Source organism: Motacilla alba, chromosome 2 (genome assembly GCF_015832195.1).
Source record: "Motacilla alba alba isolate MOTALB_02 chromosome 2, Motacilla_alba_V1.0_pri, whole genome shotgun sequence".
Taxonomy (NCBI): Eukaryota; Metazoa; Chordata; class Aves; order Passeriformes; family Motacillidae; genus Motacilla; species Motacilla alba.
The window spans coordinates 130,652,500-130,676,700 of NC_052017.1; the positions used below are offsets into that span (position 1 = coordinate 130,652,500).

Consider the following 24,201-nt stretch of genomic DNA (forward strand, 5'->3'; position numbering starts at 1 on the left):
CACCCATACCCGCGGCTCCATAGCAGAGGAGCGGATACAAGTAGTAACCTATAACAATACTTTTGCCTTTTACGAACCATTTTTCTTGCCCGTGCTTTATTCTGGCATTCCATTCTAAATGAGCAGTGCGAAGAAGCAAGTCTAAAGCCATTATTGTGATTTCATTACGCTTAATTTAAACACAAAATTAGGAAAACTACAACTATTTATTGTTACCCGAGTTCATTTTAAGTAAGTTGCAAGTCCTGTATGAAGGTGATTTGCTGGTAGGAGAACATCAATGAATTACAATTGACAAAACCTCATCCGTACTAATTTGGATGCTTAGGAAACAATTTTTATTCAGTATTCAGAAAGAGATCTTTCCTTAAACTAGGGAACCTTAAAATGATCGAGTAGTTTAAATTAGCATATTCGCAAAACATAGTATTCCTTAAACATGGTGGGGGGAGGGAAGAAATACAGCAAAGATACCTAATTCTACAAACTGTCAGTCGAAGATTCAAAATTCCTACCGCAAGCGAGATGGAGCCAGTGACAAAGAGCAAGCGGTGTCGTTTCAAATCTTGCCCGCTCTATTTTAGTTCAATACATCGGGAAATACCGACATATGAACTTCTTTCATAACAGAACCTTACACTTAAAATGTGCAATATATATGTTTGTAGAATTTAAGTTTGGCTTCATGTGGGTACATATGATACCGACCACGGCATCAAAATACCAAGATGCCGGGTTTATCCACGAAATTTTAGGTAAAATTCTTCTGAAAACAGAGAGGACCTTGAGGTAGAACACCTCTGTGGTTTAAAACTCCTCAGCCGTATGACTAGACCTGGCGCGGGGCATTCTCTATCCCGAATATGTTTGGTACAGCGAAATAAAAGAATGAAAACACCGGGTACCTTGTGGCTCATTTTACCTAACCATGCAGCTGCCTACTTTCTTCATTGACAACTGACACTGCTATTCGTATGGAAGCTTGTGTCTTAAAATAATCTGTGTTCCTGGGTTTTTTTGTTTGTTTGTTTTTTTCCCTTTAGGTGGTTAACGCACAGAATGGAGTATCTATTACTTCCTCAGCCTCACCGCTGTTCGCAGCGCGCAGACCGGAGCTGGCGGCGGGGCGAAGCACGGCCCGCCCCGCCCCCGCGGCCGCCGGGCGCGCGTCATCAGCGTGCGCCGGGGAGGCGGCGGGGCCGCGGAGCTGCGAGCGCCTGCTCCGCGCTTTCGGGTGTTCCCTTCGCTGCTGGGCGGTGCGGGTGCGGCCGTGGTGGGCAGGGAAACACCGGGACCAGGCTCGTGGGCTTCGCTTCTGCGTGCCAGACCCGCGGGACGGTGGGGGAGGTCGGAATTGGGGCGGGATGGGGAGGGAGCCTGGGGCCCGTGGGCTGTGAGAAGGGCTGTCTGCCTTTCTCCTTCGTGGCCTCTGCGGGACGTGAAGGAGCGGGTTGGCCTCTTTTACGGGTGCATAAAAGATGCTCGGAGAGGGAACGTCGTTAATATGCAAAAATATCTTAAGCGAGGGAAGCCAGGCTCCTCATGGTGGTGCCAAGCACTAGGACTATAGGCAGCAAGCAGAAACTGAGGCACAGGAAGTTCCACCTGAATAGGAGGAAGAACTTCTTTACTGTGCGGGTGACTGCACGCTGGAATAGATTGTTCAGAGAGGTTGCGGAGTCCCCCTCACTGGAGATGCTCAGAAACCATCTGGGTGCACTCCTGTGCCATGTGCTCTGGAATGATCTGGCTTAAGCAGGGAGGTTGCACCAGATGACGTGCTGTGGTTCCTTCCAGCCTTTTCCATTCTGTGATTTGGTGAGGTGACTTGCACATGGTACCCCATCTCTGCAAGAGATTCTGGCTGCACCCCAGCATATGTTGGTGCAGTTGGCTCTGTCAGCTTGGTGGCACTTAGGGCTGCAGGGTGTGTGAAGGCCAGCTAAACTATAGTACCTCCCTGCAAAACACAGAACTGTAATTCACTGCTGCCCTTAGCAGCAGTATGATTTTGCTGCACAAGCAGCGCTAACCCAAGTTATTTAGCTACAGCTGTGATCCACCTTAGTTCAGCTCTGTGTTTTAGAAGTCTGCTGTTTTCCAGTGGTAGGTAATTGGTGGCTGCACATATCTAACTGCAACGTGCTGACACAAAAAAAACCCTGTAGCACATGTGAGTTAGGATGCCAGTATGATTATGGTGCAGCATACTTGAAAGCTGTAGAGTTTAATGGGTTCTTTCCAGTTCTTCTAAATGGAGTAACATAGTGGGAGTTTTAAAAAGATGGTTTTTCAAGTGTTGATCAGACTCCTAAAGTATGAAATGTCCCTGTCCTGTTTTCAGTATCATAGTTTTCCCAGCTGAATTTATGCTGAAACAAACTCTGAAGCTGAGAGAAATAATATTTGCTGTAATATTAAGCAAAAGCATCTGAGAGCCATTCTCATAAGGAAGCATCAAGAAGGCTATTTACTGGCATAAGGGTTAGGAATTCTTGTCTTCTGTGTCTGACAGAAAACAGCAGCCTCAAAAAACTTAATAGGAAATATTCATGTTCTTGTCTAGACTTAAATTTGGTGGGGAAAAAAGTGTTTATCTGTGTACAGTAACCACCTTAAAGTTCATGGTTGCAAGTACATTTACATGTTAGAATAGGATTACTTAAAGCTTGGAGGAGTGTTTGTGGAGTATATGTAACTATTTAGTCTGATGCCATGAAGAAATACTTGTCTTTAAATAAGTCTGAACAATCAAAACCCTTATAGGACATTAAGAGGTGTTTGGAGAATAGCATTGAGTTACTATTCTTGATTTGGTAGGATTTGAAGGGTTGAATTTCATCCCTATGGCCCCTCATTGTTTGGGGTTTTTTTTTGTTTTGTTTTGTTCTGCTTTTTAATTTCTGTTACTTTTCTACCCACAGTCTGTTCCCAGTATTTCTAACACCTTAGAACCACAAATAGTGTATCAGGTTAGCTAGTGTGTCAGAGGGGGAGGAAAGATGACAAAGCTTACCTTTGTTTGCACCATTGTTACACGAGTGGTGTATAAGAAATTATTGAACTTTATATTTCCAGCAAGGAAATTCTTAACATTGGCAGGAAGGAGGAAAAAAAAATTACTTACTGTTCTTTAATGTTTAAAATACTGTTTAAGAGAAAATATCATGCTGTCCTCATCCTTAGAGGTTTTCTATACCAGAGGGGTAAAGCTCTGTGGAACCTGATGTTACTTTGCTTTTAAGAAGTTGAACTAAATGACTTTCTGAAGTCTCCTTCAACATGAATTAACCCATGTCCTCTGCATCAAATATAAATGGAATTTGTTTGTATTTACCTTTTAGGAAGTGATTTCATATTCTCTTACCTTTAGCTTGAGATATTAAAGTGATTGTGTATGCCTTGGAAACAAAAGACAAACCAAAAATCCCCAAACCCAAGCTAATGTGCATGTTGTGTATTTTTTGTTTTAGAACATGGATTCACAGAAGGACGTTCAGCCTCCAAAGCAGCAGCCAATGATTTACATTTGTGGAGGTAAAGAAAAGACATTAGTGATTTTTTTATTACTTGTTACTGGAGATTTGGTGTTTTAATAATGAATAGTGCTTAGTCATTATACTGAAGGGTACAGAGATAAAAATACTTGCAGTGTATATCCTGATGATCTTTAAAGCTTTATGCATTGTTGGTGACACATGTATGGGGTACATATGCAGTGTTGTGGAGGTGATTCCCTAGAGCTTGTGTGGCTGTGTGGAGCTCCTCGATCTCTGTACGTTTTATTGACAGTGCTGTAAGGGCACTCAGCTTTCCCTGAAGTACAGGAGTCAAATTCTCTCTTTCCTATAGAAAAATCAACAACTTAAAATTGGTGATTTTCATGAATCCCTGAAGTATTTTGTCTTTTAAGACAATGGAGTTTGGGGTTTGGAGGGATGAACTGAAATTTTCATTAGTAGATGATCTAATATCAAGAGTGGAATGTGTTCTATGCAGTAATATCTGTGTGATTTTTAGCAAGATTCTCTTTTATCTTAATGTAAGTGAAGCTTGCTTTTTATTTTCTCTTTTTCTTTTTTTTTTTTCATGGTATCTTGTTACCATTGAGCTCTTGATACAGATTCCTTACACTTGCTATATTTGTTTGCCACAAATAGGAATTCGACTATCACAACTTTTCAAAGTTATCTGTGCATTAACAGTGCTGTTCTTCTTTGCCCCCACTTCCTCTTTCTTCCTCCATAACATCAGAATGTCATACAGAAAATGAAATAAAGGCAAGAGATCCTATCAGGTGCAGAGAATGTGGCTACAGAATAATGTACAAGAAAAGGACAAAAAGATGTATCCTTTTACAAGTGCACTTGAATGCCTTTGGAAAGCTGTGGATGGAGACAAGGGGAAACAATGTAAGGGAAACAGAATAGAAGATTCAAAAAATCATGTAGCAATTCTTCAGGGTCACAAATCAATACAGTAGAGCAAACTACTATAGCACAATCTCTGCACTGTTATTTGGCATCTGGATTTCTTTTCTGGCACTTTCTCTTTTTGTTTCTTTCAATATTCTTTCTATATTAAGTTACTATAGTCTGCTGGGTAACGTACTGTGAATCGTTGATGTTATTCAGTGTCTTATTAAAGATGACTTTTGAAATACTTTATGTAGAAAGTTGTGATTGGATTTACACAGTCTCTTTTCCTCTCCCCCAACTTTTTTTCAACCACAACTTATTTTTTTCTTTAACTGCATTATTCCAGTGGTAGTTTTTGATGCTCGATGATGTCTGCTGAAGATAGTGAATAAATGATGCAATCTTTCTGATAACTTTTCCTGTAAAACTGCTTGTGTGTAAATGCACACTCTTATTTGTGTTTTAAGAGATTGAAATAATAAAGTTTACTGTAATATTAAATTTTGTCTATATTGTCTTCCATCAATAGATTTCTGAAGCTGTTGTTTAAATTGTAATCAAAGTATGCAGTATTTTTTAAGTTCAGTGATAATTGTATTCTTTTTGAGTTATCTTTGTTTTCATTACTCTCATCTAAACTTTATTTGCATTTTAACTTTGGTAAATGTTGTTTGGACTCCTGTGAACTGCATAAAATAACTGTGGTTTGAATAAATTCTACTGAAAATAAATAGAAGGCTATAGAAGTCCAGATTTGAAACAGATCTGGATTTCAAAAAAGAAAATCTCAGAGGATATCAGAGCACCCAATTCTGGCACCCAGTTGTGGACATGTCGAAAGTATTGATGTCTGAAAGTGTGGAAAAATAATTTCTCCTGAAAGAAGAGGGAGAGGGAGGTAAGTAAAACATTAAGAAGCAATGTGGAATCAGAAATTTCTTAAGTGCTGTTTGACTTGTTTGTATTCAAGGAAAGAATTAAGTCTGTGTTACAAAGATTTTCTGGGTAGCACCCCAAAAAAGTGGGATCTTGTTTTGCTTTTCAGATGGCTTTTCAGAGGGTCTGTAATAAGTGGTGGGTTTGTGATGATGAGCCAAAACTTTTTGCATCTGTCTGTTTGTAATGTGTGTTATGTAATACCACTGAAGGGTACTGCAACATACTGCTGGACTGTGTGTGCCTGATCTGCGTTTTGGTGGTGCTAACGGTGCTAAGATAACTTGCTTAACTCATCACTGTAGTACCCTTTCATTATCAGTATAATTTCTGTAGTAATATCTTTTTTAAGGTCTGCATGACTGTGTGCTGGCTTGTAAATGAACTGCAGTTGCTTGTTATAGGGGATAAGAGCATTCTGAGATGCCGGTTTGGAGCTATTTGGTTAAGATTTTCTTAGGTACCTGATCTATGCTATAAAGACTCGATTTTTTCCCTGGAAACCAGATACACTTGGGTATAAATGATAACGTTTTTTACTACACAGCTGCTATCAGTTCACAGCCGGGCCTGCACAGCGTGCACCTTGTGCCTGCACAGCAGAACGAAGGGGTCGGCTGCTGACACGGCCGCTCGGAAGGGGAGGAGGAGCCGGCAGCGAGCCCCTCTGCGGGCACGCCGGGTGCCTCTGGCTGCCGGACAAAGGCGGCGAAGAGCCCCCGCTGCCCTGGGGAAGGGGCATGGACCTCCTTTGGAGAGCAGAGCTGGCGGGCAACACTTAACTGGGGACACCACTGCGTCGGGAAAGTGACCGCTTGCTCTCCGCTGAGTGAAACACAAGGGTGACGCTTGCACCCCCGAGCGCTGCAGTTCCGCCCGCTCTCGGCAGGCGCTCCCCCAGCCCTGATCCCCGCCCTGACCCCAGCCGCGCCTGCGCGGCCTGGCGAGGGCCGGGCGCCCCGGCTGCGGTGTGGGCAGGGCCGCGTCCGTGTCCCGGAGACGGCGGGCACCGGGCAGGTGGGTGCCCAAGAACGATGGGCGACGGCAGTGTCGCCGCTGGCGCCCAGCGGGGCTCTGCGGGAGTCTCGGCAGGGAAGCCTGGGGCGGGCAGCGCCGTGTCCCGGCGCCATGTTGTACATAGCAACAGTTGCTACGCGCGGGCCGGCCGCGCTGCCCGGCCCCGGCGCTGCGTGAGGGGAGCCTGGGCGCCGGCTCGCAGGTAAAGCCCTGAGCCGGGCCGGGGGATGTGTGCGCAAGCTGTGTTGGAGCTCGGCTGTGTCACCAGGAGGCCTGGTCACCGCCGTGCCCGAGAGCTACGCCGGGCAGCTCCCTCCCGGCCACGGGAATAAACGGGAAAAACCGCCGGCGGTGATGAGCTTTTAATTCTTCTATTCTTCTTCAGTTATTTCCTACATTTGTCCCTCCTTCCATGCGACTTCTTCCTTTTCCAGTACTGAAGCCGTAAAGTCTTGGGGCAGAATCTCTATGCAACACCTAATTGTGACCAGTTATTATTTGAGTGATGCTGTATTGTAAACATTTTTGTGTAACTACAAATCATTGTGTGTAATTGTGCAAGACATTAGAACACAATTATTTTCATTTGGTTTACAACCACACATAGTTGTTTTCACATATTAGCTAGTTGCCCTTATCGTATTTCTTAAAAATTAACTGATTGCTTCATGCACTATATAAAAGGGGAAAAAAAAAAAAAAAGAACTTCAGTTCTTTAGAGCTTGTGGTCAAAACAGAAAAAGATGCAGATGAGCAGATCAAAGGTACAGGGAGACACAAATGTCTCATTTGAATCCCTCATTTCTTCAGTTACAGACTTACTGGAAAAGATTCAGATTAGTGCTGTAATATAATCAGAGACCCAGAAAATGCAGTTAGTGAGGAAAGAAAATTGAATTTATTTTGTCTACAGAGAAGCCCAAGATTTTCATTCCTTTAGATACACTGCATTGGTTAATGTCTTCCCTCTGAAAAAAGGAGTGTCCTTCACTATCTTCTCCTTTGTGATTATCCCACTTGGTTAAAACAGGTATGTGTTAAATAAAACAGAGAATGTGGTAGGCAAAAATTGGCAATTTTTCTGTAAGTGGTCTTTCTGAATTGTTCTGACTCGCAGTAGAGTTGCATACTTTTACAAAGCATATCTCATACTTCTGTCTGTAAGCCTCTAGTCAGGGACAGTAAATGTGATCAGGCCTTCAAATCTGATATTTTTTTCTTTTTCTGTTACAGGTCTGCTTGCATGAGAGAGTGGAGTATGAGCAATTTTTATTCCTTAAATTTGCATTACTTCGAAATGTAACTAGAAGCTTACAGAATCACTTTTTTTCTTTTAATATTTAGTTATGGGTGATGAGTCAGTACCATATTTTCTGGGTGAAGGAACCACTAAAACATATCAAATACCTATTAGTCATCTGGACTTCAAATTCATTGAAAAATGCACAGATGTTAAACACCTGGAAAAGATTCTTAGGGTATTAAGGTAAATTTATTTTTTTTAACCTTCATTAATAATTATATTTCTGTTCTGTAAAATTTGAAGGAGCCCTTTTCTATTTGTCTGAACCTGTCTGTGACTTTCTAATTTAAAAATAAAGTATGAAGTTAAAGTGATCATGCTAAGAGTGTCCCAATGATTACACTAGAAATGCAAGACCTTTTTTAACCGTCCAAAAGGTTTGAGTAGCTCAATACTAGTTTTTTATAAATGCTGCCACTCTGTTTTGGTTCTCTCATGATCCATGTTGCATGACTAGCAATTTCAGATGCCGCACCTGTTTAACTTTTGCTTTAAATGACACAAATTTCTTTTTTTGATCACTGTGGTGACATTTTTTGAACTGTGTATGTGGGCATTGGAAAATGGTTGAAGATTAACTGGGATTTTCTAATAAAAATGTTATTAGGTGTTAGTAAACTTGGGTTGTAACAGGAAAATAGTCCTCTGCAGTCACTGGATGGACTACACATGGAGGGAAACATGGAGGATGTGGTGCAGTTCTTCTTGGTTAACATTTCTGTATTTGCATTTTAAAGGTCTGGTGAGGAGGGGTGTTACCCTGAACTTATGTCTGTTTGTGAGAAGCGAATTGAGCGTCTGGATCCAAGGAGCAGAGCTCTGAGGAAAGATAAGCCTGCAGCCACAGCTTCTGATTTCACAGCTGAAGAATGGCAAGCAATTAATAGTGAACTGATGGTACAGGATCTAATTTATAGTGGTCCATAATACAATCACTGTGATGTATCAATCTTCTTCTTGTGCCTAAGTAGAATGTAATTATTTGATTAAAAGAGGAAATTATCAAAGGATTATGTTTTAAAATTTATTTTCTTGCTTAATGTCACTGAACCTTAACTGCCCATTTTAACTCTACAGATTCTATTTTTTTTTTGCAGATCCCTTTTTATTCAAAAAAGCACTATTGCTCTTTGTCTTAATTGCTTTTCCCCATTAAGAGCAGTGCTTTTTAAGGATAACTGCTCTACTGCCTTAAGGTAAAAATATATTATTTATTTTCAGAGCTGGCTGGCAGAAATGAATGAAGATGATAAGAAATCAGAGCTCCTGAGAACAGACACACCAAATGAAAGACAAGATAACTTGCCTCCCATTCGTTGTTCCAGCAGCTGCCTTCTCACTAATCAGGTATCTCCAGTTTTTTGTGTTAATTATATGTTTTTCTAAAACTGGGAGATTTTATATGTTGAACTTCTAATCATTGTGCCTTTCTTACTAGATTTATTTTGTTAACCAGAAAATAAAAACCTTTAAGCTCCCTTGCAAGACATCGATGCTTAAACAAAAGTGCTTTTTTAGTACCAGCACGTGTATTGCAATAATATTTTAATTCTGATCAAGAATTCACTGCCAAAGCAGATCTTCTTAAACAGCCTTTTATGTTCTTTGATTCATATTTCCAAGTGCTGCTTAAGCATGTGAACTAGGCTCCTTCTGGATGAAATTATGCCAGGAGATTTTCTCCAGCTGCCAGCAGGCTTTTGTTCCATGGGGCCAGTCAGAAGCCAGTCCAAAACAAACACGCTGGAACTCATACAGTGTGGATGTTAGAGCCTCTACAGCAATTGTTTTACTCTATAGCCACTCCTGTGCTGGGTAGTGCTGGTGTATGTGTAGCCTTTGATTGTGTTGGTACCTTGTGTTGATATTCCCACTGCAGTTGTACAGCATACTTCCTAATTTAGCCCTTAAGCAGACTTAACAAATCCTCATGACTGCAGAAAAAATATTTACATTTTTTTCCCCAGGTGTTAGTTTCCTTACATTTTGGTGGGTTTTTCTTTTTTTTTCATTTATTCATCTGTCTGAAATCAGGTTTTTTTTTCTGGCCAGCTTTTCTTACTAATACTAAATACAGTGCTACTGAAGTGATTGGCAGACCAGTAGGTGTGGATGGGATTTTTCTGAATTGTCAGGTGTTGTTATGAATCAGTTCAGTCTGATTCTCAGTATTTCCTTTGAAATTCTGGGACACTGCAATAGGAAATTAATTAAGCATTGTTCTTTTTGGAGGTTTGTGAGTCAGAAACATTATGAAGGGATCTTTACAGGTCTGTGTTATTTTATACTAATTCCTATTTTTTCTTGAATAATTATGTATTAGTAAATGCCTGATTTGTGTTCTTGTGTTGTCAGAAACTACTTCTTATTGTCAGCTGGTATTTAGATGCTGGACCAAGACATTTGGGATAGCTAGGCAGTCTCTGTTATGTGGGATACAAAGAGGGTGGGGATTCCAGTGAATGTTTTACAAGTGGTTGGTATTGAGACTAAGGTGTGCTTTTGTTTGCTTTGGTTTGTGGTTTGGTTTTCTTTTTAATTAATGTGTACTCTTTCATATTCTGCAATGTATGTTCCTCTTGACTGTCCTATTTTGCTGAGATGGATTGTGCCACTATAGCTTTATCCTTGATTCATGTCCTGTATAACTGCTAGAACAGAAAATTATTTAATACCATGTGAACTCAGTAAATCCAGTTTAGAATGTCAGCTGAAAATGGTGGAAAGTGTCTTGAAATCTAGAATACACCATGTTAATAAAGAGGATGTGTTCACCATTCAAAGACAAAATATTCACCTTTTTTTTCCCCTCTTCCTTTAAACCCTGCAGCAGTCTTCAGATCAAATTTTGTTCTTTTGTTCTTCAGCTTTTGTTCTCCCCACTAGTTTTTGGTGTTAGCATTATTACCCCAGAAACCTAGATACAGCTTTATGCTTTACCTGTGGTATGTGATTTCCTTTCCTTTTGTCTAAGCAGACAGCCTCTGAAGGAATTGTAAGCTGTCCTGGAAGAGAGCAGGAAAGCCTGAAACATTTTATGCAGCAGTACAGTTATATCACTACTAGATCCCTACTGAATAAAAAGAAGCTGTTTATATAACGTACACTAAATTTATACCTGCAACATGAAATCTCAAAAAAATTGAATAATGTACATAATCAGCTTTTCTTTTTTTTTTTTTATTTCTTTCTTATAAAGATATGTGTTATCTTACAGTTTTTAAACATGTTTGGCTAATCAGTTTGGTCTATAATTATTTTCAGATTGGCATTATATAATTTTGTAAGTGGGATCAAGTTTAGAATCATCCAAATTTATTCTTTCTGCTGGAAATAAATGCATAAAGCCTTCCATAATTTTATGTTATTACTTGGTTGGACACTGTTAATCTGATCTGATGCATAAAAAGTTCAGCATTTTCAATAAATCCAGTTCTGGAAATCATTATTGACCCTAAACCAGTGGATTGTACTAATGGGTACAAATTTGGGAAATTAAAGCATCTTGTTTTGTCTGTAATCAGATTTTCTTGCTGAAAATGTAGGTGTAATTTCAATTCACTACTGATAGTTTGTAACTCTGTATAGTGTTTTCTTTTTATTGGTGTGAATCCATGGGGGGATTCCAAAAATGGGCTGAAAAAGAGTAAAATTTATGCAATATTTCCCTCTATAACACAGTGTAGAGGTTTCTGTTTTACACTCCTGTTTTCCTATCATGCTGCCCAGAACTGTCTTAACTGTCCACACTGCATAATTACTATTTTTGCTGCCTCATTTTGTCCAGGAGAGAAGTAAACCATGTGTTTAAAGATATTAATATTCAAAAGACTGTATTGATGGGATTTCAGCTTAGACTTCTTTGCCAAACATGGTTTTCTAATACTGTTCCAGAAAGATTTGCATCCTCAGACACTTCCTTATGCCAAAGCCCAGGGCACGCAAAATGCATACAAGTTTTATGTTATAAAAATCCATGGTAGGATCTAATAGCCTTCGTGTTGTTTTGATATTCTGAATTAAAAACTAACAGTGGTTAGCTGCCATAGAATAGTAATGTTTTAGGACGGCCCACAGGGGAACCAAGACCATGTTGTGTCACCTGCACTGAAGCCAATTTGTGTGTTCATCTTTGGTCCAGAAAATGTTCAGTGAGCTTCAAACCCAGTGGGATTCATGCATTATGAATTATGGCAGGAAACATGAAAGCACAGAGATTTCTTTTTTTGAGTTCCATGGCATGCAAGTGTACATTTTTTATCAAAGACTCTGGGATGAGTTCCTCTGAAATATTACTGATTGAGAAATTCCTGACTCTGTTGGAACCACAACTTGATTACAATTATTTCAAATATATGAGACTTGAGATTTTTTTAAATTGTGGGGTTTTGAGTCAGTGTTTCTTCCTCATTCCTTAAATGTACATGCTGTAGTTCTTTCCCTAAGCTGGAGTTGCATTAGTGTAAGTACCTTAAGAGAGTCTCTTCTGAGAGTTGCAGTATTTTTGCTCATTTAAATTAAGGACTTTGGTTGAAAAAAAATACTTGATATTCATTAAATTAGTAATATACACCAGGATGGATATATAAGGATAACTCATGTTTCAGGAAGGCATATTTAGGAGTTCCCTCCTCTAAACATGGGTTGATCACTGAACATGTTTGTCATTTTGTCTCGCTTCCTGAAAGACATAACATTAAGAGTAATTCTGGAGTTATATACTACAAAAATTTGTGTAACCTAACATAATAGATAGTCAGAAGTGTTTACAGGAAGGGTCACATTTGCATTATGTAAATTAAGGTGTTTACATCCAGCTGCAGGAGTATGTCCTCGTTACAGTGTCACCACTGGTAAAGCGAGTTTAGGAAGCTTCTGGTCATTTCTTTGGTCCAGTTTATCACATGCTGAATTGAACAGACACAGATATTTGGAGATTGTACTGTGATCTCTATCAGATTGTTTGTTTAAACACAGAAAATTGTAAGTATGCAATTCTACAAAGAATTACACTGGTTTAAATCAGTGAATGCTCGATTGCAAGGTAAGAGGAGGAGTGAATGGCCAGGATAGGGTAGATGGGAATATTTTGAACTGGCTGTTCCACTGTGAAATACCTGTTTGGAACCACACCTTGCTATTAAGTATTTTGAAGTCAACAAGCAGGGAGGGGCATAGAAGAAGTATAGTCTCATGACAGAATGAGAAGAGATGCCAAAGGTGACAGCTAGGGAAATCTAGGGAAATAGAGTCTATTAGTGTAGGAGATGGGTTGAGATACAAGGCAGTCAAATCTGATTGTCAGAACTGACTGTTGCAGGAAGGTCCTCAAGATAAATTTTAGGTAAGGCAAGCTTCAATGATGGAACTTGTCTAAAATCTAAAATGAATGTAAATAATCTTGGAATTAGCTTTAGTGAAGTGATAAATGGTGAAAAGAAGTCCAGACACTACTTTGAAGTACTTTATTTACAAATTTGTTGTGAGTGTTCCAGGGACTACCAAAATCTGTGCCTGGAATTCTCTTGGGAAAGGGAAGCCTAAAACCAGGTTCCTGATTCACTCTCAGTGTCAAATACCTCATCACAATGGTGGATCTTCTGAAGACTGAGTTCTCCCTTGCTGTGTTGAAAGGGTGGTTGGGAAGATGGCATCACAAGATATTAATTAGAAAGTTTCACTCAGTGCCTCTCTGATGTGTCAGGACAGTGGACAAAAAGTCTGAGACTTAAGAGTCCCTCAGATTGCAATGATATATGAAATGCATCAAGATTTTGTTTAAACGAAGATGAATTACATTTTCAAGACTGAGCTAAGATTAGTCATGAGTAGTGTTGGTTACTAGGAAAATACGTACTGCAGAAACAAAACCAAAAAAACCACTGTGAATTCCACTGCAACAAGTTGTCTTACAAAATGGCTGTTTGTTTCTCTTTTAGAATAAAAAATTGCAAAACAAGCAAAGAAGCAAGAAAAACATACCACGGGATTACAGTGAATGGGACAAGTATGTTTAATCCCTTATATTTCAGTTTTAATAAATCTTACTTATTTGCTTAACTAGGGGACACAGTTGATGTATTTTGCAGAAACATAGTATTAAGGCCAGCATTTTAGGGAACTGTAACACTAATGAAACTTTGGTTTTTCTTAATAAATATTCTGTTAAAATGCATATGACACATTGTGTTGCTAACAGCTGAGAACAAGTTAGTCTGCGCTTTTGTACAAGCTGTGTGAAATATAGTAAACCAGCAGAAAAAGAAACAAAAATGGATTACTTAATTGATGAGATTTTTGAAAACAGCTCTAGGGTTATTTAACATGGACTTGTCTATATCTAAAGCCATAGTTCTCTACTGTAAACAAAACTGATGAATACTTACTCCTGCACTGAACCCCACTAACCTCAAAGAATGAGCTTCAGGCAGGTGCATGAGTTTACTCAGATGCAATTACACTTAATAGAGGTTTAGACAGTAACTATTTTAGAATGGATGGAACTCTGATACAAAGACATCCTGCATCATGTCATGGTGGCACATCAGCCTCCCAAGTTACGTGACAGGTTCATGCCGAAATTGTTGAACACCAAAAGCAAAAAGCACATTCTTGTGTTGTAGAACTTTTTCTCTAGTTCCTGAAATCTGTAATACAATGCTCTAGAATCAGAGTGAGGAGGCACAAGTTTCCAGTGCAGTAGATGGGGATATTGTGGGGTTTGGGTAATAAAACTATACTCCAAAGTCCTTGCAAAAACCCTGTTCTGCATAAGTTTTGCATATCAGTTATTTTCATGCATGTATCTTTCAGAAATTGGTGCCTTCCTGCTCAAATGTGGACAAAGAAAATAGGTTATAAGAAATAACTTATGCAACTATAATAAAAATTTTTAAAAGAAACTTCTGCAATTTATTCTTTCATTCATCTATTCTTTACTCTTGCTACTATATCTTTCCAGAATAATTGTACAGATTTTGTTTACATATTTATGTACACAATCTTTATGTGCTTTAGCATGCTGATAATAGTACAGGTGGTGAATTTTCCCATAGAGTGTATTTATTTTGGATTATGAGTACACTGAAACAGAGCTGTCTGAAAGATGTTTTCCAATTTAAAGCATATCATGGTTTTTGAATGCTTTGAGGAAAATTTAAAAGCTTTCAAATAATTGTTTAGGCAATTTCTAAACAAAGTGTTTTCCTTCTTATTTTACAAACATTTATTTAAATGTGGTTAATTTATAATAAATAGGTAAAAGTAAGCTAGCAAAAGATAGATTCAAAATGGAGAACAATTAGTCTTATATGAAAAGGTTTTAGTTGGAGAAATTTTTCAAAATAGTATCTGAAAGAAATTATTCATATTGTTCAGATTATTGTGAAAAGGCTATTTTCCATTACATCCTACACAGAAAAGCAGTAAGAACAATGTTTCTATATAGTGCAGGAATTGATTATTACTGTATTTATTTTACTGTATTACAGCAGCAGTATTTCTTTGATATGCATTCCTAAGCACTGTTTTCAAGAGCTACTTTAGAGCTGCTTTGAAATGTCTTGTCTCAAGTTTACAGTATAAATTGCTTTGAAGCTGTTTCTTAGTTATTTTGACAAAGGTTAATTGGGATATTTGATAGGGCTGGGATGGAGCCTGATGATACTGTTTCTTAATTTTACCTGTCTTTTTGGGGAATATGGTGAGGAGGTGAGGCCGAGATTTTTCTTGGTCACCAATAATTGAATGCAGCCTGCATCTCTTTTCCTTTGGCTTATAATGAAAATACAGTATGCCTTTCTATCAGCTGAGGAGTCATGCTATGCAGCACTTTTGAATTAGTCATTTTATTAATTAAAGGTTCGATGTGGAAAAGGAATGTTCTAAAATTGATGAAGACTGTGAAGAAAGTAACTCAAAAGCAAGATTCTTCAGTAGGCCAAGTCTTCCCATAATTGAAAAGAAAATTGACACAACTGGTAATGTCTTAGAAACATAATTTTTCTTTAGTTGTAATACTGTTGTAGAGTATGAATACTAATTAAAGAAGTATGTCATAAAGTGCCTTTATTCTTCAGCACCTAGAGATGCTAAAAGTTGTTAGATCATCAAGTGAGCTTGAAGCCATGTTTGAAAAAATCTAGTCTTGCTTAATAAACAGTAAGAATGTTTATGTTTAGTTGAGAGCACAAGGTAAAGAAGTAAAGCATACATCTGGTATTATAAATTAATGGTAGAGGTTAGCCAACTGCTTTTTTCTTGCATGCAGAATTGTATGCCTATCAGAAGAGTTTAGTGTTTTATTACAGGAAATAATATACAAATTTGTCTTTTAGCAAGCCATGTGCTTTAAAAATGCAGACTATGAGAGTCAGAGTATTTTATCTGACTGTTTTGGTAACATCTGTGCAAGTTGCTGGTTGTTGTTATGTAGAAATATTTTTTGCTAGGAATGACAAAGAGAGAGAAAATTTTTATTGCTACTCGTGAAAAAGAAAAGGGCAATGAAGCCTTTGCCACTGGCAATTATATGGAAGCAGTGACATATTACACTCGGTGAGTAAATACTATTGTGTTCTTTTATTTTAATAACTTCTATTGTGAATGTTGGTTTTAGACCAATGTAATTGAAACAACTGCTTATTGAAGCAACTAGTGACAATCAGATTATTTTCAAATGGGCAGAAAGATTTGACAGAAGAATATTTAAAGCACTGATCCATCCTCATATTAATTTTTATTTATCAGAAGAGAAGGGGCTAGAAAGTGATGGAATGCAATCTGGAAGGTGTCACAAACTTCCTCAGATTTTTTTAAACCATTAAGATTCAAGGGCATGTTTACAAAAATAAAAGGATAATCAGAGTGCTGAGAAACTAAATAATTACGAATGTAATTTAACTTTGTGCTTTGAAATAGTAAGGACGTAAAAAAAAAAAAAACCAGAAATCAGAAATGTCAATGTTGTTGTTTAGAAATTTAGAGTACATGAGAATCTTGGGGTATTAATTACCAGTGTAAACAGAGGATAATGATATGATGCTACTGTGAGATGAAACGTGAAGATAATTAATGAGCTATGATATTATAGTGGGATAACCTTGAAAAAAAGTACATGAATGTTAATATATTTGTGGTCAGTGCAGAAAAGTATGGAGAAAATAATGAATAAAAATACTGTGGAACAGCAATAAAATAAATAATTAACAGATTTATGTTTAGGAAGTAAGATTCATAATGTCACTGAAGGAGGCAGGATTTTGTAGAACAGCTTATGAAAATATATCGTGAGGTTGCTGGTATAGATAGATATGTATATATGTATGTGTGTGTGCACACTCGTAATGATATTCATAGAACACAAGCTGCTTAACTGAGGCATTTGATGTGTGATGGGTTTGGGTTTTTTTGTTCTTGAATTGCAGCCTAAAGATCTTGCTTGTTTTGTTTGGGTTTTTTACACAAACATAAAAAAGTCTATAGCTGTATTTCATACACAATAAATAAAATACAATTACATAATATAAAAATAAGTAAAAATGTCTGCTTTTGGTACATACATGAGGTACTAATAACTAAGGATAGGCAGAATCCTTTCTAATAGAGAGTTTTCTATTTTTGACCCCCAAGGGGCATTGTATGCCTTCTGAAATGTATGATAGTGACACCATGCTGTTCTTACTGGTCACTTTTCTAATCCTATCTGCAATCTATTTTCTTTGAGTTATAAATATTTAAGTGAAATATTTTGGAGTGAACTGTTAATAACCTAAAGGGGTCATCTGTGACTAGAATGGAAAATGTAGAGTCTGACCTCTTCTTCGTATCCATTGGCTTTCTTGACTGGCTTGTCAGTCTCTTGCCTGTTCCTCTTGTGTGAAGACAAACCTTCACACATTGAATCCCTGCTTAGACTAGAATGCAATCTCCTCTTCTTCCTCACCCTCCTACCTTTCTAAAGAGCATGCACAGATTATCCCACTGGGATCATAGCTGCATAGAGCTTTTATTCTTTTTTTTTCTTTGTTTCCCACATTGTTGTGCATTTGTGGACAAGTATTTGAGATTGTTCTTCAACCATGGGTTTTTTTACAAGGAAATTGTGTCTATTGCAGTGTGCTGTCCCCCTGGCACTTCCATTGCTGTTCTTTCCAGTGAACACAGTTTAGGGTCTTCCTTGCAACATTAACGAGGTTGTTGGCAAAGATTCCCTTACACCATTTGGTTATGTACATCCTAGCTGTCCTTGTTCCTCAGAGATGATCCTGTTGTTACAGAAACTAAAACACCACCTACAATACCAGCCCTGCAGTCAGACATGGATCTGACAATTCATCCACTGCTGACTCTTTCTATCTTACAAGCAAGATCAAGGAGAATCCCTTGTGTTCTCCACCACCACCATGCTTTTCATCATAATCCCCAGAGCTGTGTAGTTACTCTTCTCAGAGGTTCCATCTGGCAGTTTTTTTGGAGTCTACATGGATGGCAGGAAGACGTAGTAGTCTAAGTGACAGACAAGCCATGGCATCTCCTCTGCAACATCTCAGATCTAAGTCCTGGCAAGCAAAAGGCCTCTGAAGACAGTAAATCTAGTTGGTGGATGGTTGCCTGTGGTCTCACAGGAGGGAGTCTCTAACCACTACTGTTGTTAGAATACCAGTATTAATATTGCTATAGCTTCCAGTAGTGAAGTGTTTCTAGATTCTAGATTTTCTAACTCTGACTCTTAACATGATCAATATTGCCTTTCTTTTAGGAGTATATCAGTGATACCAACTGCAGCTGTGTATAATAACAAAGCTCAAGCAGAAATCAAACTTCAGGACTGGGACAATGCTTTGCAGGATTGTGAGAAGGTACTAGATATGGAACCTGGCAACATAAAAGGTAAAGTAGAAAATAAAATTTTAATATATTATTTTACCTCTAGCAAATAAAATGGTACATTCTGGTAGTTGACTTAACTGAGCTTTAGATCAGGTCTAAATACAAATAAAGGAACAGCATAGCTCTCCAAAGCAGTTTTAATGAGAAGTTTTATGCAGTTCATCCTGTTGATATGTAAAGGGAATTCTTACATGGCAGCATATTTTCCATATAATTATAAGCCCTTTTGTATTCATGCAGTGTCTCCATAATACCCACACTGAATTATAAATTAATTTAAAAGGGACATAAAAACAATTAAAGTTGTTAGTTTATTCCTTTCTGAAGTCAAGGACTTGAATGTAGCTAACTGTATTTGCATGGGTGGGGGTGGAAAATTTGAAAATTATGAAAAGGTGCCTCACGATTCATGATTGCTGCCTCAAAATACGTCACGTGAAATAGCATCATTAAAAATCATCAAGAAAACAGTTGTTACTAATATAGAAGTGCAGAATTTTTAAAAACTGCATAAATGCACTTAATATGTCTAGAAAAAACAGTGCATTTTTATTCACTTTATACTTTAAATACATAAATAATACACTTTGTTCTTTTGTAGCTTTGATGCGTCGTGCCACTGTGCACAGTCATCTGCAGAATTACCAGACAGCTATAGAGGATCTGAATAAAGTGTTGTCTGTTGAACCAGAAAACTCTATGGCTAAGGTAAAGATCAGGAGTTGAATATGGCTAGAAAGAGGTTGTATGCAGTTGTAGCATAAAATGAGTACAGTTCATGTTGTTTGATGTAGCTATGAGTTTTGAGGACACACTCAATCTGCTGTGCCATTGATCAGCTTCCCAAGACCACATGTGGCGGAAATTAGGCACTTGAATGTGGCCAGATCTTCTGTTCATGTCTGGATTGTGAGGAAAAGCCTTCTCTATTAGTGTAATTTAGGTACCTAAAACATTTTCTGCTGAACATGCTTGCAGTATTAGTGTCTTGCTGATCAAAGCTATTTGGAAATTTCTCTTGAAAAGACCCATTGAGATAGGTGCATTTAAGTTTGAGTACATAATAAGAAGAAAAATTCAACAGATGCCAAGCTTTTGTTGTTAGTGGTAAAGTTTACCCAAAAGGAGAAGAGCTGGATTCTGTTCTTGCTTCAGTGTGTTGTTATAAATCCTCATTTCTCATCTCCAGGGTAGAATGGAAAACCTTTCATACCTTCTGATAAATGTGGACTCTTCATAACCAATTATGGATCAAAGAAAGCCAGATGCTTTATTTGAAAATTAAGGTCAGGGTATGGTCCTTGCACTACTATTACTCTGACTGTTTAGGAGAGGATTGGTTTGTGTCCTTTCATTGGTATCTTAGGGATGTTCTGCAGGTTAGAACAGTCCTTGCATTTGGACTCTATGTGGCCTGAGAACCTTCAGTACTGGGCAGTTTTGATAGTAAACTGTTCGTTGTATGTTAATTATGAGTCCATCATACTACTGCCTTCCCAGTGTTTTTACACATGACTTCTGGATGCTGTGCAATTGTCCCAACTTCTAACTTCTGTCCAGCTCTTGTTGGTGGCATAGCAGCTCGTTCATTGCTGCTTCTTTCTATGCAGTTATTTATTACTATTGCTTGAACCTGACAAAGTGGTACAAGCCTCTTGTGTCAAATTGACCACATACAGCATTTATCCTTTTTAGGGTGCTCCTGGAGCTAAGTACCTGTCCAGAACAGCTCCTGAGTTTCACATCAACCAAAGAATTACATGTCTCTAGATCTGAGTTCTGAAAGAGATTTTGGTCTTTTCTATTTGCAAAACTGAATGTCTAAATAGCTTGTGAGTCTGTGATGACAAATTGTACAACAGTCTATGTGAAAAGATGTATCAAATAGGCTGTGCTGAGACTTCTTATAATACCAGACAGAGATAGTCACTCATTTTGATTACACTCTTCCATTACTTGCTTTGCTGAGCGGAGCTTTTGTAGCTGAAAGCAGATATCTGTACTTTGTCCTTGTTCATGCCAGCTATTATGCCTTGGCTGGCATATCTAGAAATGACAAGTGCTCGGGCTTGGCAGGGCATTTTTTCAAGTTTTGCATTGCTTGGAGAATCCTCAAAACTCTCTTGAGCTAAATATGAATGTATGGAACATATGCAGAGTGCATGTTTATGTCCAAAATCACTGATACAAAAATGAATTGTTTGTCAGAAACTGGAATTCCTCAAGGTAGTTTGTCCTTGTGAATCTTTGCTTGATCCTATTCTTAGGTTTTTCTTGAGACAGGAAGCACTGAGGTGGTGCATTCTTGCACAGCATTGAATTACATTCAGAATACCACGTAATGCTAGGTGTGTCTTACTCTGCTCCAGCAGTGTAAAGTGGTTTAGTGGTTTATGGGTTACAGTGATAGTGCTGGGTTAACAGTTGGCCTTGATCTTAAAGGTCTCTTCCAACCTTGATGATTCCAAGTGCAGTTAAAGGGTATTTTTTGATTAATGGAAAAATATTATGGAATGAGAAGCCATTTGATCATCTAATTGTAGTTCTTATAAGCGGAGCAAACCTTATCATTATTCAACAGTGTCCTTCTGCTACACTGTTAAGAGACCATTGTCTCTTTGTTCTTGTTCTCTCAGTTGTATTTCTCCATCAGTTGTCCATCTGACATCAGATTCTCTGCAGCATAAATTTAGATTCTGATTTAGGCTTTTTTTGAGATTCTCTAGAAGACCTGTTTTCCACATCTCTTCTTAGCAGACCATGCCAGATCTCACAATCATAAATCCACTTTTTTTTCTTTGAATTTAGTTTTTTATTTTTGATAAGCAGTGCATTCAAGAAAAGTATTTATTTATTTATGTGATATCTTCACACAAAGATGTGAAGATATCGTGTGTCTATTTCTTGTGAGAGAGACAGATTAATCAAACCATTAATCCTGATTTGATGCTGACTCGGAAAATTCACATTTATTTACCATCTTTTTATATTGGCAACATTTATCTTGATAATTCTTCAGGATTTCACATGGATTATTTAACAGAATGTATTTGCTGTACATAAACTGTAATTTATATACATAATAAAAAAATTCTGCTATTGCTGATTTTTTTCTCTATTGTAGAAAAGTCTGCTAGAGGTTGAAGAGAAACTGAAAAGTTTAAAGCATGTATCTGAGCCTCAAGGCAAAGGAAAAAAAATACTTATTCAAGAGATAGAGGATTCAGAAAGTGGTGAAGGAAGAGAGGAAAATACAGAAGAACGTGAAAGACGTGGTGGAGATAAAAGTAATGTCTTATCATTTTCTACTTTATTTTAACCTAAGGAAAAAATAGTTGTCTTTGAGATAGTAATGTTTATTCACACAATTCATCCATATATTCTTGCAAAGAATTTTGCCTGTTCGAAGACTAAACTTACATTGACAACTTAAAGTATATCTGAGTGTGAAATCTAGAACCCAGTTTTATTACACATCTTTGTAATTCTTTCTAGAATGGGCATAACAGAGACAAATGGAAAACGTTGCTATAAATCACCTACTTCCCCATGCCCTGTGTAATTTTACACCTCTCCTTTGATGTGGACCCAGTTGAAAATTTCTTCTGGTGAGAGAACTTTTTGTGTTCCTGACATCTTTCTCTCACACAGCTTTCCTGCCTTCCCACCAGCACATTTTTCTTCTGCATTTTCTTCCCATGCTTGCATCAAAGGGTGTAAAAATGATCAAGTATAATTTGTTAACATCTGTAATTTTTGTTGTTGTTTGTTTTGCAAACGATAATTTTTTTAATTTTTTTTTTTTTAATTGTAAGAGCTCATCTCTGTGCTCTGGAAGTTTGTATTAGAGGTAAACAACATGTAATTCTTGTACTGGATGTAGTTTAAAGCAGCTGAAGTGTATCTTCCATTCCTGGATTAGTGTGTGGTTAACTGCAATGCTCTCGGGATGAAGCCACTGGCATAATCAGAATCCATGGCTTGCAGGAGGAGGTGAGGCAGCAGGGGCTAGGAAGGCTTGCATTGGCAGCTTGCTTTTAGATTCAGCTGCATGGCTGGCCTCTGGCCTGCAACAGAATAAAATCCCTAGGCTGATTTCACCCTTCTCCTTTCTTTTAGTTATGTCGGCTCTTTAAGGTATTGTGGCATGACAGCTGTGACTTTTATGTTTTCTGTATTTTATCTTGAAACTAAACCAGTCTGCGGGTTTTGCAGCTTAGTCATGAATGTTGGACTGTAAATTTGTGATATAATAATGTATTATTGGCACACAAGATTAGGGAAAATACATTTCCCCACATCAGCTGCTGTCTACCCAATCTCCTGAGCTAAAACCTTGAAAAAAAGGGGTGCATCATGTCCCTAGCCTTGAATGCCTGTTCATTTCGGGGTGTTTTCTATGGTGAGCATTCAGATGACTGTGTGCCTTCTAGCTCCATAGGAAGACTTCCATTCTGTTGATGAAAGGTTAGGCTTTTAAATATAGGGAAGACTGTCAACTGACGCCAATGGCATATGTGTTCCTGTGATACACATAAGTATTTCTGAGATTTAAGTGGAAAGCATTTTCATAGATTACACTGTATTTTCTTGTACCACTGGAACCAAATATGAATTCAGTTCAGTTAATGAATAAAAAATGTTCTGTGAACCTAACAGCAATAAGTAGACCAGTCCTGTAATCACAGGCAGTCCAGCAGTGCATGTAGTCCAGTCATGTAGTCACATTTATTTCACATTCTAGTTGGTAAGCCTAATGCATTCTTACTGAACTTACAATTTAGAGATTGGAAAAAAAAAATTTTTGTTTTCTCTAGGGCTGAAGAGTTGATTTCTGAACTTTGAACAAAACAGTCTAAATAGAGTGTAGTCTATCTTCATCTTCTATATAACTGAAAGCAAAAGTAAATGGAGCCCTTTCTGTACAATAGAAACAGAAAATTGCTTGCATCCTAGAGACTATAAAAACCAGTATTCAGGCACTGCAAAAACTAAAAATTGTGCTTGACAAAGCACCTGGTATTTTGACATGTTTCCAGAAGTTATAACCTCAAGTAATAAATACTGTTTAAAGATAAATTGATACATTTAAAATAACCCCTTTTAATTAATGCAAATTTGTCAAGCTGTGTGGCATATAATTGATCTATTACAATATTAAAGAATATGATATATATTATATAATAGTGAACACTCACCAAACTTCAGATATTCCTGTTAGAGTATTCAGTGGAGATCTTTTTCGTTTTATGATGGTCTTTCCATTTAAAATTTGTTATTTTAGTAATAACATAAATTAAAATTCTTTCTTGTGTGTATTTGTTCTCATTCTGGTCAAAATTCTGTCCAGACTTTTCATTACCTTTCTTCAAATTCTCCTTGGAATTTATAATGTGTATTGAATTTTTTTTTTCCTAATTTTTTTTTCCTTTTTTCCTGTTCAAAATTATTGGTATTATTTTTTTTTAGCCTAGAATACTGCTTTCATTTTTCTGTAGAGACCAGTACAGGAACTTTGTTTTTAAAGACTGAAACTAAAAGACGATGAGAATTATATTTGAGAAGTATAGCTGTACATTTTTTTGCATGCTGTTTACTGAGATCTGAAATATTTAACCAATTAGTATTACCCAGCAG

The 24,201-nt window shown here is 37.7% G+C and overlaps 2 protein-coding genes across 9 annotated transcripts in view; both read left to right on the forward strand.

The window, feature by feature from the left end:
* The first annotated feature begins 1,173 nt into the window (after nt 1-1,173).
* On the forward strand, nt 1,174-4,919 carry POLR2K (RNA polymerase II, I and III subunit K). Of its 6 annotated transcripts, none has more exons than XM_038129947.1 (4): nt 1,174-1,298; nt 3,474-3,537; nt 4,255-4,347; nt 4,765-4,919. In XM_038129947.1, the coding sequence occupies exons 2-4, from the start codon at nt 3,477-3,479 to the stop codon at nt 4,785-4,787; spliced, it is 177 nt and encodes a 58-aa protein (XP_037985875.1). In that variant the 5' UTR covers nt 1,174-1,298; nt 3,474-3,476; the 3' UTR covers nt 4,788-4,919. The 6 variants fall into 6 exon arrangements, with proteins under 6 accessions (XP_037985875.1, XP_037985872.1, XP_037985874.1 ...); XM_038129944.1 differs by having other exon boundaries at nt 1,178-1,347; XM_038129946.1 differs by having other exon boundaries at nt 1,178-1,338.
* Nucleotides 4,920-6,280: 1,361 nt separating this feature from the next.
* The window catches only part of SPAG1 (sperm associated antigen 1), a 37,772-nt gene continuing 19,851 nt past the window's right edge, over nt 6,281-24,201 (forward strand). Inside the window, exons 1-11 of one of the 3 annotated variants that reach the window (XM_038129213.1) lie at nt 6,281-6,371; nt 7,605-7,627; nt 7,716-7,857; nt 8,412-8,571; nt 8,896-9,021; nt 13,614-13,681; nt 15,535-15,653; nt 16,125-16,230; nt 18,434-18,564; nt 19,166-19,272; nt 21,689-21,851. In XM_038129213.1, coding sequence (XP_037985141.1) covers nt 7,615-7,627; nt 7,716-7,857; nt 8,412-8,571; nt 8,896-9,021; nt 13,614-13,681; nt 15,535-15,653; nt 16,125-16,230; nt 18,434-18,564; nt 19,166-19,272; nt 21,689-21,851 — 1,135 coding nt within the window. In that variant the 5' untranslated portion in view covers nt 6,281-6,371; nt 7,605-7,614. Of the gene's footprint in view, nt 6,574-7,604; nt 7,628-7,715; nt 7,858-8,411; nt 8,572-8,895; nt 9,022-13,613; nt 13,682-15,534; nt 15,654-16,124; nt 16,231-18,433; nt 18,565-19,165; nt 19,273-21,688; nt 21,852-24,201 lie in introns of all 3 variants that reach the window. The other 2 variants (XM_038129212.1, XM_038129214.1) reach the window with 2 other exon arrangements.

Coding starts and splice junctions, on each gene's coding strand:
- POLR2K (XM_038129947.1), top strand. CDS start 3,477: ATGGATTCACAGAAGGACGTTCAGCCTCCAAAGCAGCAGCCAATGATT. Junction 3,538..4,254: donor AATGATTTACATTTGTGGAG/GTAAAGAAAAGA, acceptor CCATAACATCAG/AATGTCATACAGAAAATGAA. Junction 4,348..4,764: donor CAAGAAAAGGACAAAAAGAT/GTATCCTTTTAC, acceptor GCATTATTCCAG/TGGTAGTTTTTGATGCTCGA.